The sequence below is a fragment of the Echeneis naucrates genome, chromosome 9 (genome assembly GCF_900963305.1).
Source record: "Echeneis naucrates chromosome 9, fEcheNa1.1, whole genome shotgun sequence".
Lineage (NCBI taxonomy): Eukaryota > Metazoa > Chordata > Actinopteri > Carangiformes > Echeneidae > Echeneis > Echeneis naucrates.
The window spans coordinates 22,278,131-22,292,590 of NC_042519.1; the positions used below are offsets into that span (position 1 = coordinate 22,278,131).

At 41.2% G+C, this 14,460-nt stretch overlaps 1 protein-coding gene across 1 annotated transcript in view; it reads right to left on the bottom strand.

The window, feature by feature from the left end:
• Positions 1-4,925: 4,925 nt before the first annotated feature.
• smarca2 (SWI/SNF related BAF chromatin remodeling complex subunit ATPase 2) overlaps positions 4,926-14,460 on the bottom strand; it is a 35,043-nt gene continuing 25,508 nt past the window's right edge. Inside the window, exons 30-34 of the mRNA XM_029509772.1 lie at positions 12,203-12,308; positions 11,892-11,993; positions 10,286-10,412; positions 9,733-9,866; positions 4,926-7,142 (exon numbers count right to left, since the gene is read on the bottom strand). Coding sequence (XP_029365632.1) covers positions 7,107-7,142; positions 9,733-9,866; positions 10,286-10,412; positions 11,892-11,993; positions 12,203-12,308 — 505 coding nt within the window. The 3' untranslated portion in view covers positions 4,926-7,106. The remainder of the gene's footprint in view (positions 7,143-9,732; positions 9,867-10,285; positions 10,413-11,891; positions 11,994-12,202; positions 12,309-14,460) is intronic.

Consider the following 14,460-nt stretch of genomic DNA (forward strand, 5'->3'; position numbering starts at 1 on the left):
TGGACCAGACCAGAGACTGGACCAGACCAGAGACTAGAGCCTGGACCAGAACAGAGACTAGAGCCTGGACCAGAACAGAGACTAGAGACTGGACCAGATCCCTGCAGAGAGTAAAACCGGACCAGACTACACCAGACCAGAGCCTGGACCAGAACAGAGACTAGAGCCTGGACCAGAACAGAGACTAGAGACTGGACCAGATCCCTGCAGAGAGTAGAACCGGACCAGACTACACCAGACCAGAGCCTGGACCAGAACAGAGACTAGAGACTGGACCAGTCCCCTGCAGAGAGTAGAACCAGACCAGAGCCTGGACCAGACCAGAGACTGGACCAGACCAGAGACTAGAGCCTGGACCAGAACAGAGACTAGAGACTGGACCAGATCCCTGCAGACAGTAGGACCAGACCAGAGACTGGACCAGAAAAGAGACTAGAGACCTGACCAGACCAGAGAGTGGAGCCTGGACCAGAACAGAGACTGGACCAGAACAGAGACTAGAGACCGGACCAGACCAGAGAGTGGAGCCTGGACCAGAAGAAATGAAAAGTTGATTTGATATTTCCACTAAAGTTGTGGGACACATGTTTCATTGTTTTATTGTGTTTTTGTTTAAATGTGTGGACACTTTAAAGGTCTTTGCCTTCAACGAGGACGGGTCCGGCTGAATCCTTGTTTTGGTGCTTACTGTAGATGTGTATGTTCCAGAACCGGCTCTGTGGTGACACCAGGACGTCCCGCAGACAAAATGGAGGCAGACAACCTGCAGATTTGTTTTTTGTTCTTTTTTTTTTGATTTTGGGACATTTTAAAATCGATCCTGAATCACAGTAAATGAGAATCGTGATTCTTACATGAATACATTTTTTGGCACACCCCTAGTAGTCATATTTAAAAAGAAAAAAACTTATATTATTTATATATGTTATATTATGTTATATATTTATCTCTATCTGACATCACCTTTGACTCTAATCTTTTTCTTGCTGACAAAAGGCAGAAGGCTTAATTAGTATCCAGACAAAGCGCTTGGAGCCCCAGACTCCCTGAGGGCTGGAAGGCTCCAAGTTGAATACGCATGTCGGTTTGTTATAAGTTTGAATAGTTGGATATTAGTTCGGAAACAGACTCTATAAAGACCTGGAGCACCGAGGCCACAGGCTTCATGCAGCCATCTCCAGGCACGGAGGTTAGAGACAAACCTTTGCTTTAATTCCTTCATTATTTCAGTTGATGCTCAATCGAAGCAACATTTCCATGGACTAAATCCAGCTGTTACTCCTTGACAGGAGTTTTGGGGTAAATTATGGGAAAAAAAAAAATCTATAAATGATGTGCTCCCGTCATCTGTTACTGATGATTACTGAGGGGCATGAAACTTCAGTCGTGGATTAATCCAGAAAACACACGAGAGGAAAGAAAGCTGAAGCTGCTGACTGACTGACTGCTGCAGCCAATAATTCATGGAAGGGTAAAAAACATTTTTATTTTATAGATAGATGTTTTTTGTATCCAGAGATGCAGTTATATCTCATAGATCCTTAAAGTCAAATCATTCAGTGTATCAGGAAACCACCACAACACAACTGATGACACCGACGATCACAACATTCAAACCAACAGGTGCATCAGGAAAAACACCTTATCATCAGATGAATCACAGTTTTTCTACACCTGAACTAAATGACATCAATCTGGGAGGAGATGGAGAAAATCTCAAAATGGCGACAGCAGCAGCCAAATGTTTGAAACTTTTAAAGTGGCATTAAGAATGTAATAAAATCTCTGTTAGCCACGTTAACTCCAGAATAAACCAGCGAGCTTACCTTCTCAGTTTTTTATTTTACGCGCTTGTCGCTTGAATTGTCGGAAGCTTTTATATAAAATTGGACCAATCAGGAGCCAGAAAAAGACGTTGTTGGCTTGAATGACAATATTTTCATCCAATCGGAGCTGAGCTATAACAGGCTAGGAGGCGGGGCTTCTTAAGCCATATAACGAATCTGATTGGATGTTCGCCATGTAGGTGTTTTACTCGTATCAAGGTAGGTAGACCGTTACTGAGATTGTGAGGATGGAATCTGATTTTATTTTATTTTTTAATTTAATTAGAAAATGAGTCAATTAAAAAACTAATATTTTTCTTTCTGACTGTCTGAGGTGGAAAAAAGAATCTGTTCTGAAACTACTAACAGAAATTATCAAAAAGAAAAAGAAAGGAAAAGAAAAATAATGAATCTATTCCTTCGTTAATCAATAAAAAAATGAACTTCCACTTAGTTAATCATTAGATTAACTTATGAAACAAATATCTACTCCGAACATCTTGATTTATGTATCAGAAAGTTAATAAGTTTTAAATTGGTTGATAATGAAAATTAAAATAATTGAGACCCAATCATATATATATTTTTAAAATGTGTATTGATTTGATGTTACAATCACATTGTTTCATTCAGTACTGAGAAAATCTGCTGCTGGAAGATTATTCACAGCAAAAATGTTACATTTTGCAGCTTGTGAAATGTGAAATTTGATTTCATATCACCATTTTATTTACATTTTTTTTTAGAATGTATAATCAACAGCTCCGAGATGAATGCAGGCCAGATGTAATCTGTGCTTAATGGTGAAAAATGGCGTTCAGCTCTGTGATGGCTTCACCGGCTGCAAAGAAAAATGAGCCTTTTCCTCGATCATGCGTTAAACTGATAGTGAACCTGGAATCCGACCGGACACAAAGCCCGTTCCCGCTCCTGCTTTTAAGTTGTGCAAGCGTTAGCGTTGATAGGGCCTGTTTCCCGCCTTTTGGGCACGGACGGGTGTTGTACCGCCAGAAAAACAGGACTCTCTGATAACAGAGAGCACCTGGCCCTTTCAGAGCGCCATTCATGAGTCATTAGGAAGGAAAAATCCCTGAATCAGTCGGGGGGGTTTGGAAGGACCTGCATCTGCCTCTTCTGCCGCTGCTGCTGCTTGGAAATGTGATGATGGTGGAGCGGCGAACAAAAGCTGCCGGCCAGCACCTGACTTTTTCCAGCTGACATCTCTGGCACTGAGGCGAGGATTAACATCCAATTTGCCCTTCTCTTCCTGCGCTCAAGTCTATCCCAACAGCCCGGCACTTCAAAGGGGGGAGATAAAAAGGGAGGTGGGGAAGGACGGGGGGGGGAGGCGACGGACGGTCATTCTTCAGAGGGAATTGGCTTAGCGAAGCTCTGTTTAAAATGGCAGGAATACAAAAAGGAAAGCTGTTTTGATGTGTGAGGATCCAGACAGCTGTACAGTACGACGGCCCTTCCTCTGTCCTGGAGTGACTGGGCCGCACAATGAGGCCAGTACAGGCCGCTCGTTCAGCACAGCAGTGGTTCGTGCGAACGTCGGGAGATTCCTGAAAACAAACACGAATACAGGAAGAGATTGAAGAGGAGCTAAATTGATCTTTACATGTTGAGAAACTGGCGCCAAATGTGGGCAGTTTGATAGCAACGCATTGACCGACCCCGACAGAGCGCAACGCTCAGCGCTGAGCTTTTTAAGAATTACTATCATTATTTGTGTTTTCGTAGGTTGGAATCTCAGGATGCTGGAACTATGATGAGGAACACAGACTGTCTTCACTCAGACCTCCGGCCACGTGCTGACGTCTCCAACACTCAGATAAGCTGCCACGCTCCAGACTCGACCTGAAACTCCGCAGACCAGACCTGTGTTTCTGGAGCTGAGCCACCAAAACACAAAAATTGGGGTGGATAAAAAAGACGCAGGAATTGGGTTCTGATCCAAAGTGTCACTGTGGTCTCTGCCTCGAGGGGAAAACCAGCTGAGAAACGAACACGTCTCAGCAGGAAAATGAGCACTTGCTGCTGCTCCGGAGCTTTCACTCATTTCACACACGTCTTCATCAGCCAACTGCTTTCTGGTTTCGGTTTCAAATCTGAGGTTCGATCACCTAACATGAACCTCACGAGCTCACAGCAGGTCTCCAGTCCATCAGACGGTGGACGGTGGGAGGAAACAGGCCGGGAAGTGACCCAACGACCTTCTTATTGCGCCGCCGTGCTGTTTTCGTTTTTTTTTATATCTAATCCCTCACACACACTGTTTTATTTACACCACGTCACCTGACTGAGCTGTTTTTCTCCTTCAGGTGTGTGTTGGTCTGCAGCGGCTCAGTGAAGACAGAAAGCTTCAAGTGTGATTCTATCAGCGAGAAGCATTTTATCATATCACTGTAGCAGCTGTTGGCAGCGAGGCGGCTCAGACTTATGGCTCCGGGAAAGCTGTTCCCTGTTAATGCCAAAGAAAACAACTTAAAAGTCTGTGTTAGTGCCGCTGAAGCTTTGGTTCCCTTTTGAAGGAGACCTAGATTACGACTGCAATAAAAAAAAATGAACCTTTTTCCTCTGTGACCATGTTATTTTCAGGCTTTTGCATAAAAACTGAAAGCGTCTCACGCAAAAATCACAAATACTTTCCCTGCATGCTGTCGGGAATCATCACAAACCTGGAAACTGGAAGTTAAGATCATTGTGCTGGTGAATTGAGGAGGGTCAATTCCTTCCATTGTTTCCACAGTTCCTGCTGCTTTGTTGAAATGAGTGAATGCATTCACACGTTCATCTCAGCTGGTTGTTTCACCATAATTTCGGGTTTTGAACAATGCGATGGTGAAAGTCCTTTAAAGTGAAATGACATGAACAGAGGTGGAGCGACCTGAGACAGGAAGTCGGAAGAAGTTTTACGCCATGACAAATTTTGATGTCCCACTTAAAGGCCAATAATGGATTGGCTTTATGTCCAACACAGAAAAACTCCAGTGCAACTAAAGCATCACCAGAAAAATGTCTAAAACGTTACGCTGTTATATGTTAATGGGTTTATTACTCACATCATCCAAAATAAAACACAAATGGACATTTGTGTGCTGAAAATCTGTGAGATTTTATTCGCCCCGGGCTGTGAGATAAACCACAAAGACACTGTGCAAAGAAAGCAAAGATTAAGTCACACTTATGGAGAGTTGGCGAGCACGTACAAGTCACATAAACAAAAATGATATATCTGCATGTACACAAATGAGTTCATGCTACAAACATATGAACCGATAAAATGAAAAGCAACAAACATCAATTCAGCCCAAAAGTAGAAATTAAGCAGATGTTTAAAACCTGCTGTAATTCAGGTCTGGTTTTTAAACTGTTAATACTGTTTTCTTTGAGATATTAGTCAACCGTCTTTTTTAGGTTAGAAACTGCAAAAATCCAGCTGAGATGTTATAATTATGAATATTTTTACAATCTGTTTGCTGCCATGGGACTGAATGGTGTAACGTGTTCAGAGGCTACATTTACTGCTGCGATAGATGCTGGTTTAACTCAACAAAACAAATCTGCTGCCTGTGACATCCAGACCGCCCAAACACACTTTTTTTTTCTGTGTGAGGAAATTATAGAGTTTAAAAAAAAAAAAAAAATGGTGGAAACACATGGACTATCTACATGATGCACCACTAATGAAAGTCGGGTTACATTTTTCTTAATAAAAGCAGTTTAAAAAGCATCAAATTAATCAGCAAATCATCAGCCAGCGACTGACATGTCAGTTTTCCTGTAAGATACATGGATCCTACACTTCTGTCTGAAATCTCACGCTCTCGTTGTTTCGTTTGCCAAGCCCCAAGTCAGAGTTTTTGGAATTCAAAAACGGGTCTAGAGCTGAAGACATTGATCGATTAATCTATTGATGGACAGAAAAACGTATTTATTTCACTCTTTGATCAAGAAAAGGATGAAACATTTGAGCATTTGAAGAATCACCTCTGACTGTGATTGTCATCTCGTCGATATTTTTTGGTGTTTGAGTTAACGAACGATTGATTTATTTTGTAACTGAGGGTGAGTCTGTTCTTCAGGACAGAAATGGAAGAAAGAAAATGACAACCGTCGCCGTAGGAGTTGAACCTACTGGGAGTGAGTAAATAAGCTCATTTGTTTCCAGATAACTGGTTTTTATGATTGGAAAACACGTAAAAGGGATTTTTGAATACTTTAAAAACAACATCCAGAAAAAACTGTTCCAGTAAAATCATTTTACAGTTTGTTCCGACTACAGTTCATGTGTTCGACAAACACAACTCAGACAACACTGGCTCCAGCAGGATTTACTGTAGAGAGTGCTCGTCATGTTTGGAGCTCTTTAAGAATGACTGATTAACTCTCCAACTGTTGGAGCTAGAATAATAATATTATATATAATAATATAATGATAAATAATGAGCTCCAAAAACTCTGATGAATCTAACTGGTTATTTTCAGTGTGTTCACTACTGATGTGCAAAAGAACATTTATTCTCGTTTTGTTGGACCAAACTGCCAAAAAATATTTAACTCATCTACTTTCAGGTTGGATTTGGAAGATATTCGACATTTTTCAGTTTCTTGTTCAACAGTTTAGACAGTTTATCGGTTTAGAAAGATGAAAATACATAAAAACACACACCGGTTCGTTTTAAATGTCGTACCTTGCTCCAATGATTGGATGATATTTGATTTGGAGGCGGGGCTTGGCAAATGAGCAACTTCGACGCTTCAACATTTGGCACCGCACGAAGTGAAACAATCAGACAAAAAAGGTAAAAAGTTGGATTGCCTTTCTTTTCAAAATCACCAGTGGCTCTCCAAATTCACTTGGAAGTCCTCGGCTACATTTAGAAGTCTAAGAATATAATTAGTTTTTAATCACACATTTTCGATTTTAAGTTTACTTTTCTAAAAGTGCAAGCAAGCAAGTACAAACAGAGCAAAAAGCGCTTATGGCACGACCAAATCTTTTTGTTTTTTTTTTTTTCATACAGAAGTACTTAAAGCATAGAGTTAAAAAATATACTACAAAATAGTTCTTAAAAAGAGGAATATAAGCAGATTGGTATTGCTGTAGCTTATCGATTATTAGTAATACATTTCCGAGCGTGGGGGGGGGGTTACAATACACACTGCAGACAGACGGACAGGGCGAATGAGGCAAAATAAAGAAAACAGTAAGGATTATTGTCCTTTTTGTTCATAAGTGCTTTGAACAATGTCCTCACATCTCGGCCCGTCGGCTCACTCGTCATCGCTCTTGCTCTTGTCTGACTGCTCCTGAATGAAAGAGAGATTAAGAGCATTCAGACTGAGACAGAGTTAAAAGCAGGAGGAGGAGAAACTGCAAAAGTGTGATGAAGGTTCAGCTCCTCAGAGCAGGGAGGGATCTGAAGGTGAAGAAGTCCTCCCTGTTTCTCAGCTGAATGGCAAAAGAGGGCGAGGACTTAAAACAAGCTGTGAGAAATTCAGGAGGGTAAAATCAGTTTGGTAATCGGCAGTGAGAAGAGAGAGATGAACGGAAAGAGACAAGAGCTTCCCTCTGAGCACGATGCAGAGAGGCAGATGACTTTAGACAGCTGAAGAGATCACTCAGGCTCTCAGTGCTCGGAAAGACTTATTTACATTAACCTCAAACACCCCCAAGTTCAGATCACTTGAGGATGGAATAAAATAAAAATAAAAAAAAGAGAGAAAACTGACAATAAAATGGAAATGATGTCTGATTGCTGTAATATAAAGGTGGAGCTCTGCTGTTTTTGATAAAATTTAGACAAATAAATATCAGACTTCCCTTAAAATGTCACGCTGCAGCCCAAATGAGTAATTCAACAGAGAGAGCCCAAAAACAAAACAAACTCCGACCGCGTCACGTCTGGCTGGATGAATCGATCGGGACTACGTGAGCCGGCGGCAAGTCATCACTCAACGCTCCGAAATAAAACCCTTTCACATCTTTGGCTGAAAAATAAATAAATAAATAAATAAAAGAAATCAACTCTACCTGGTGGATCAGAGACCTTAAAGGTTCAGAACTCACTGTTTCTGTTTTTAATGGGAACACAGGAAAGCAAATAAAGTCCAGTAATAAGAAGAGTTTCCTAACTGAGTGCGACTCTGAAGCAGAAGGGATGAGAGGTGATGTACGGGGAAACCACAGTGCAGCGTTTGATACAGCGGTTTCATAACTTGGTGTCTAGAAATGTTACGGAAAGTATATGCTGCTCATTCCAGCCGTTCACTTTTATTTTAATTTCTGCCAAACATCTGGCTCATCCCATATGGGATCCCAAGACAAGGCACGGGATCATGGGAAATATTATGTCACGGTCATCCATCAGCCAAAATAACTGAGATTCGTGGTATTTTTGGAATAATAATTGTGGAAATATGCATCAAACTCACCAACACTTACAGGTGGAAGAGGGATTTCTTTTTTTTTTTTTTTTTAATTCTGTTTCTCACCGAGGACACTCCAGACGGCACGTTCAGTCTCCTTGTGCGACACTTTGATCGATGATTGTGTGTTTTTAAAGCCTATAAGCTCAGTCTAACTGCCGTGTTTGTGTTAGGAGCACAGTGCCGGACTGGAGGGAGGACAGATTACGAGATTTGTGCTCCGAGAGAAACTACAGCAGAGAGAGAGAGAGAGAGAGAGAGAGAAAAAGGCTGCTTGGGTTGACGTCCCTGTTGATCAGAGCCAAAGCTGATAAATATACAAAATAAACTTTTTCCACTGTGGACTAATGTCTGATGTTAGCAGGGCCTTTTTGATCCATGGAAAAAATGTTTAAGATGATGAAACAGAGAGGAAAGTCTGCGGGCAGGCCGCTGACTGACCAACAGGGGGAAGTGGGGGCGGCTATCGATCATAACAAAGACGGATACATTAGTGGTGGTTGCCATGGCTTTAATTTAATTCCCCTTTGCTGGTTTGATTGGGTGCTGAGGACAAATTAAATCATGTCGGACTGTTTGTTAAAGAGGTTGAACACAATAGATGTTGAAATGGAGAGCTTGATACATTATGGAGCAATAAATGATCAAAACAAAAGACTAACTCGTTTCATAACTAGTTTGATGCTGAGAGGGAGTTGGCTTTCTTTTTCCATTACAAATTATCGTGCAGTCTGTGTGGCATGGAAAGGGAAATACAAAGGTCATGCCATGGTCATGTACATGTGTAGGAGTGAAGTAGAATAATATAAATCTACAAATGAATCCCTAAATCGCTTGGCCCGAAGAGAGGCAAAGGGTGGAGTCAGGCGTGGGCCAAAGAGGGCCAGCAGAAGGTTGGGCTCTGGAGTGATGTTAAGGATTCGAGACAGCGTTTGAAAGAACTCGCTCCAGAATTTTTCCAGAATAAGACGAGTCGAGAACGTGTGAAAAAAGGAGGAGTCCGTTTTTCACATCTGTCGTAGAAGTTCACCTCAGGATAAAATGGGGAGAGGTTGGATTCAGATATGTGGGCCCAATGCACGACCTAAAACTGTGATAGACAATGAGGAGCATAGAGGGATTAATGAGCCTGAGGGGAGAGAGTTCTGTTCAATTTTCCAGACCATTATTCTCCTATTTACATCTAGTGGCCATTGAGGCTTGGCTGCGGTTGGCCGGTTCGCTGATGGAGAGGTCGGACATGAGTTTGTGACAAATTTAACCGCCACTTCTCCATCACACTGATGTCTGTCTGATTCCAAACACTCGGCAAATCCATTTGTTACGTTTTACTGGGAATGTTCAACCTCTGCAGCTCCCAACGTGAAAGGTGTGAGATTAGGACTGATTAGACAGCTGATGGAAGCCAGGAAGTTGTGATTTGTGTCAGCAGCGTAAAATTTGTGAAGTGCTGCACAAACAGACGACCTACATTATCGTCCTGATCGTCGTCGCTGTCGTCGTCGCTCACCACCGGCTTGGCCTTCCCGCGGCTCTGCCTCTTCTTGCCTTTGTCGTGGCTCCGCGCCTCCTTGCTCAGCTTGATCTTAACCCGCACAGACTTGGCTGAGTGAAGCACAAGAGGAAAAGAGGCGGAACTGTGAAGTTGAACTGAGTTAACCTAAAGAACTGGTGTTATCTTTGACAGAAAAGAAGTTTTCCACCCACGTCTGGACTCCGTGGAGTCAGAAGATAAAATACAGTGGCTTCAAAAAGTATTCAGAGCTTAATAACCTACGGAATAACTAAATTGAATTCACAAAAGCTTTCAGACTCTTAATTCAGAAGTTGGAGACAGACACTCAGTGTTAAAAAGAAGAATTTTGATTCAGTCAGCTGTTTCTGTTGGGAAAACAGCTGTTCTTAAGTACAAGAATGTGTTTTAAATTCCATTACAATATAATTTTACTACTGCAGTCACTGTGCTTATACACAAACATGTTGTGTGTCTGTGTGTGTTTTTGACTGACACAGTAAGCCCTCACCTTCAGCTTCTGACTCGTCGTCGTCGTCGTCCTCTTCTTCGCTGTCCTCATCGCTGTCGTCGTCTTTAGCAATCTTCTGCCTGGCACTCTTGAACACAGACTGAAGGACGATGGAGTCCTCGTATATCTGCAGGACGACGACAAGAACAACAATAAAACAGTCCAGATGATTAAAGACTGGCCCAGCAGGATGGATGACATGACAGAGAGCAGAAAGAATTGAGTAATAATGGATTAAAAATGGTGGATAAAGAGTTTTAAAGAGACTTCATGGAGGTGAACATGAGCTAACTGGTTGTCTTCTTGAATATTTGGACTAAAAGAACGAAAATCACAGAACTGTTTGGCTGTCAGACCATGTATGATGGATTAAGTAAAAAATCTAAGTGTGCTTCAAGTAATTTTCTTTTTTCATTAACCAAATTGATTGTTTACTTTGGAAAATGGCAGAAAATAGTGACCCATTGATTGTCGGATCAGAACAAATGGATTCAATTTAAAGTGATATGCAACGTAAACAGCAGCAGATTTCCACATTAGAGAAGGTGATACTGGAGACCGCTGGAAGTTTCCTCCAGCGATGAGACACGACTGCTCTGTTTATTCACAGCGTCGCCTATTTTATCAGTCCGACCTCGAGCGGTGAGCAGTCTGACTTTCTGCCTTTTATTTATAACTGAGGTGTCACCCTCATGCTGCTCCGCCAGTCAAGGTTTGAATAAATAGAGAAATAAATATTGCCTCATTAACGGCTGACAAGGAGGCTACCAACTTGTATCTGTAAATACTGCACTATTTTTATGCTGACATTTCCACTTAATCTTTACTCATCTGCAGCCCAATCATACTGTCCATTAAATGTCGACTTATATTTTATTCATTTTTACATTCTGTCTAACTCCAAAGTTTGTACATATAGCTATATATACATATAGCTACATTTCTATTCTGTTGTAACTCTTGTGAAGAACTTTTTTTCTTCCATGGTCAAAGATCAGGTCTTTTGTGTTTTTGCTCATTGACAGTGATGTGCATGACTTTTTCGGCACAAAATTCTGTTTACAGGTCATCTTCCCGGGCTCCTGAATGGAATATCGCCATGACACCTTGAAAGGATTTGATCAAAATGTTAATTTCAGTGTCTACTTCAAAAAAAAAAAAAAAAAAAAAAAAAGAAATGTCAGAGGGGGTCCAAGCTTCTTCTGTGAATTTTCTCTCAGTCTTCCATCTCTTGTTGACTGTCTGAATTAGGCAGAGTGAAGGTTGCTTTGCTGTTAAATGAAAGCTGGATTGCAAAAAAAAAAATAAATAAATAAAAAATGCTGAGGTCAACGGCTGAGGTCAGATTTACCACCTCTGGAACAAAAGCAGGAATAAACCTCGAGGTTCCAGAGGAAACATCAGCGTCATGATGCCCAGAGAAGCAGGACTGCACCTAAAGTTGCATCAAGTTTTCCTCGATTTTTCAACAGTTAGTTGTTTACTAGGCACGACGAGACAGCGGAAACTTCTAGACCGCTGTGTTTCCATCGCACACAGTTCAGGACCACATGAGAACAAATCTAAAAGTAATCGGATTAAGCAAGTTACTGCCGGTTCTTCTGACCTGGGAGCCCTCCAGGTTGAAGGTCTGGGCGTTGTGACAGAGCAGCATCACATCCTTCTCCAGGTCTCCCACATTTCTGTATTTATGATTTCTCACACGTTCCTGTTGACAGAAAAACACCAAGATGGAAGAGCAGCTCACTTCAGAATCACCTCTGTCAGGTGTCAGCGTTTTCCTCAACCGAGAGACGTGAGGCTAAGAATCTGTTCACCTTTTCAAATATTTACCGCTGACAGCACCAGATAAATGATTCATATTTTATCTCCCGCCCACCATCTGCAGAAATTGCTGGATTATCGTGTTCTTCGTACCTTGATCTTTTTGAAGTCCACAGGTTTTCTGATCAGCTCGTAATATTCTGGGAGCTCTTTCTTGGACGGTAGTTGGACAAAGACCTCACTGAGTTGTCTTCCAGATCTGGAAATGAACAGAGTCATTTTGAATGTTTACATTCGACACAGGGGCTTTAAATGGTATGGCAATGCAACGACAGTTTAAGAGTTTTTTTCTTATCTTTCTTAATAAGCAGGACTCAGTGGTGAGAGTAACAGCTAGAGTTCATTGATGAGGAAGCGAAGACGTGTCGGCTTTTATTCAATCAGTCCAAAATTAGTCAGAATGAGTCTGTTGTGAGTCCCAGAGGTTTTCAGTTTTCAGACCACAAATGTATTTTATTTTATTCTACAATATTATATTTTTCTAATTAGTGGATTTACCCATTTCACAACATATTACAAGTTCCTGCAGGCTAAACACTTGAACCTGCCTTGAATTAAGCAGAAACTGATTTCTCGGATGACTTTGATATTGTTCAGCCGTCACACTGTCGTGCCTCTGAGCAGATCTGCTGTGTAAACTGTGCTGAAACCACAAAGGAGGATGGTATGTTCAAAATGGGTTTTTACATCTGCGGCGTGTGAAGTGTGCTGTCTCTCGGTCCAGCGCTTCGGCAGCACAGACTTCAGTGGAAGACAAAGGAATTAAGGGGAACATGATCCCAAAGCCTTTGAACTGGGATTTGATGTGCGTGTGGCTTACTGTGTTCGACATCAGTGATTTGTCGCCTGTTTTAAAATGGACGTCTTCACAGTTAAACCTTCCTCTGGTTTATGGAGGACTCCACTTTTGTCTGACGTGTTAAATTTAAGTTGGACATTTGAAATAAATCTAAAAAGGAAGCTCATAAAGTTATTATCTCCGATTTCATATAAACACAAATAAAATCGCCCAGAAAACATTCTGAAGTTTCATCAATTCACCCATCTGATGTCTACTAAAAAGAATTTAATTTGGATCTGTCATGAATAAAAAAATAAATGTTCTGTCATTCACCTTTCTGTTCCAACAGTAACTGTGACTGATTGTTACAGCCCTGTATCTTGGCTGATTGGGATTGTTCCACCTGATTTCAGAGTTATGTATGCATCTGAAAATTTGAATTCTATTTATTTATTAAATGCATTTCTAATGTTTATGTCACATTGTAAATCTCAAAATGTTTATTGATGGAATGATTGTTAATTTATGAACTAGCTCTGTTCTAACAACTATTATGAAACTGAGGATGCTTTCTAACTCTCCCTGACACATCTGTGGCTTTTCATAGGAAACAGTAGTGCCTGGATTGGAAACTCCAAACCGAGCGATGATTGAGATGCTCCGTGAAGAACAACCATCAACTGAAGGAGGAAAGAATCCGACTGCTGGAAAGGCAGGTACCAGTTTCCTGGCATAGTTTCTCAGACAGGACAGTTTTGAGTAATAGGAACACAAATGCACATGTTCCTCCATGCGCGGGTCTATACAACAGACAACACATCAGACACACACACACACACACACACACACACACACACACACACACACACACACACACACACGAATAACACTTATATACTGACTTTGAGGACTGTTGGACTGGAAGAATACAAGGATGTCTATCACACTGTTCCGAAGACATGACTTCATGTCTGATTTATTTATTCTGCTGACTGGAGAGAAATCTGAGAAAACTTTCCACTGGATAATCAAGGCAGGGCCAATTTGCTACAGCTTCACAAACAGAGAAACTTCTCTGGACACAGAAGCACAAGCTGAACAATTCATCAAAATAAGATTACCAAAAGCAGAGAACGGACGAGCGCAATATCCAAATTGTAGCGGCAGCACGGTCTCGATAATGTGTCACGATATGGTATTATAAATGAAGCACGGAGGTGCTGCAGAGATGGCCTAGGTGTACAAGTCATATGTTCCAGACATACGGTAATAAATTTGTTTGGTACGAATCCCAGCAAACAACAAAAAAAAACCAAAAAAAACATTCACATCAACATTTTGTGTCATTTCATATTCATGATTTTTCTAGTTGTTGGTGGCCAAGTCATGAGTTTCCTCAGTTCCTGCTACTTTCTTGATTTTAATAACTTTTTCAGTGCTTTGTTTGTGTTTGTACTGTTTGTACTGTAAGTGCAACACAAATTAACTCTAACTAACTAACTGGGTCTTATGCAACCCTCACACTTGTTTGTGTTACATTTTATCACCAATTAAATGAGAAAAAGCCAGA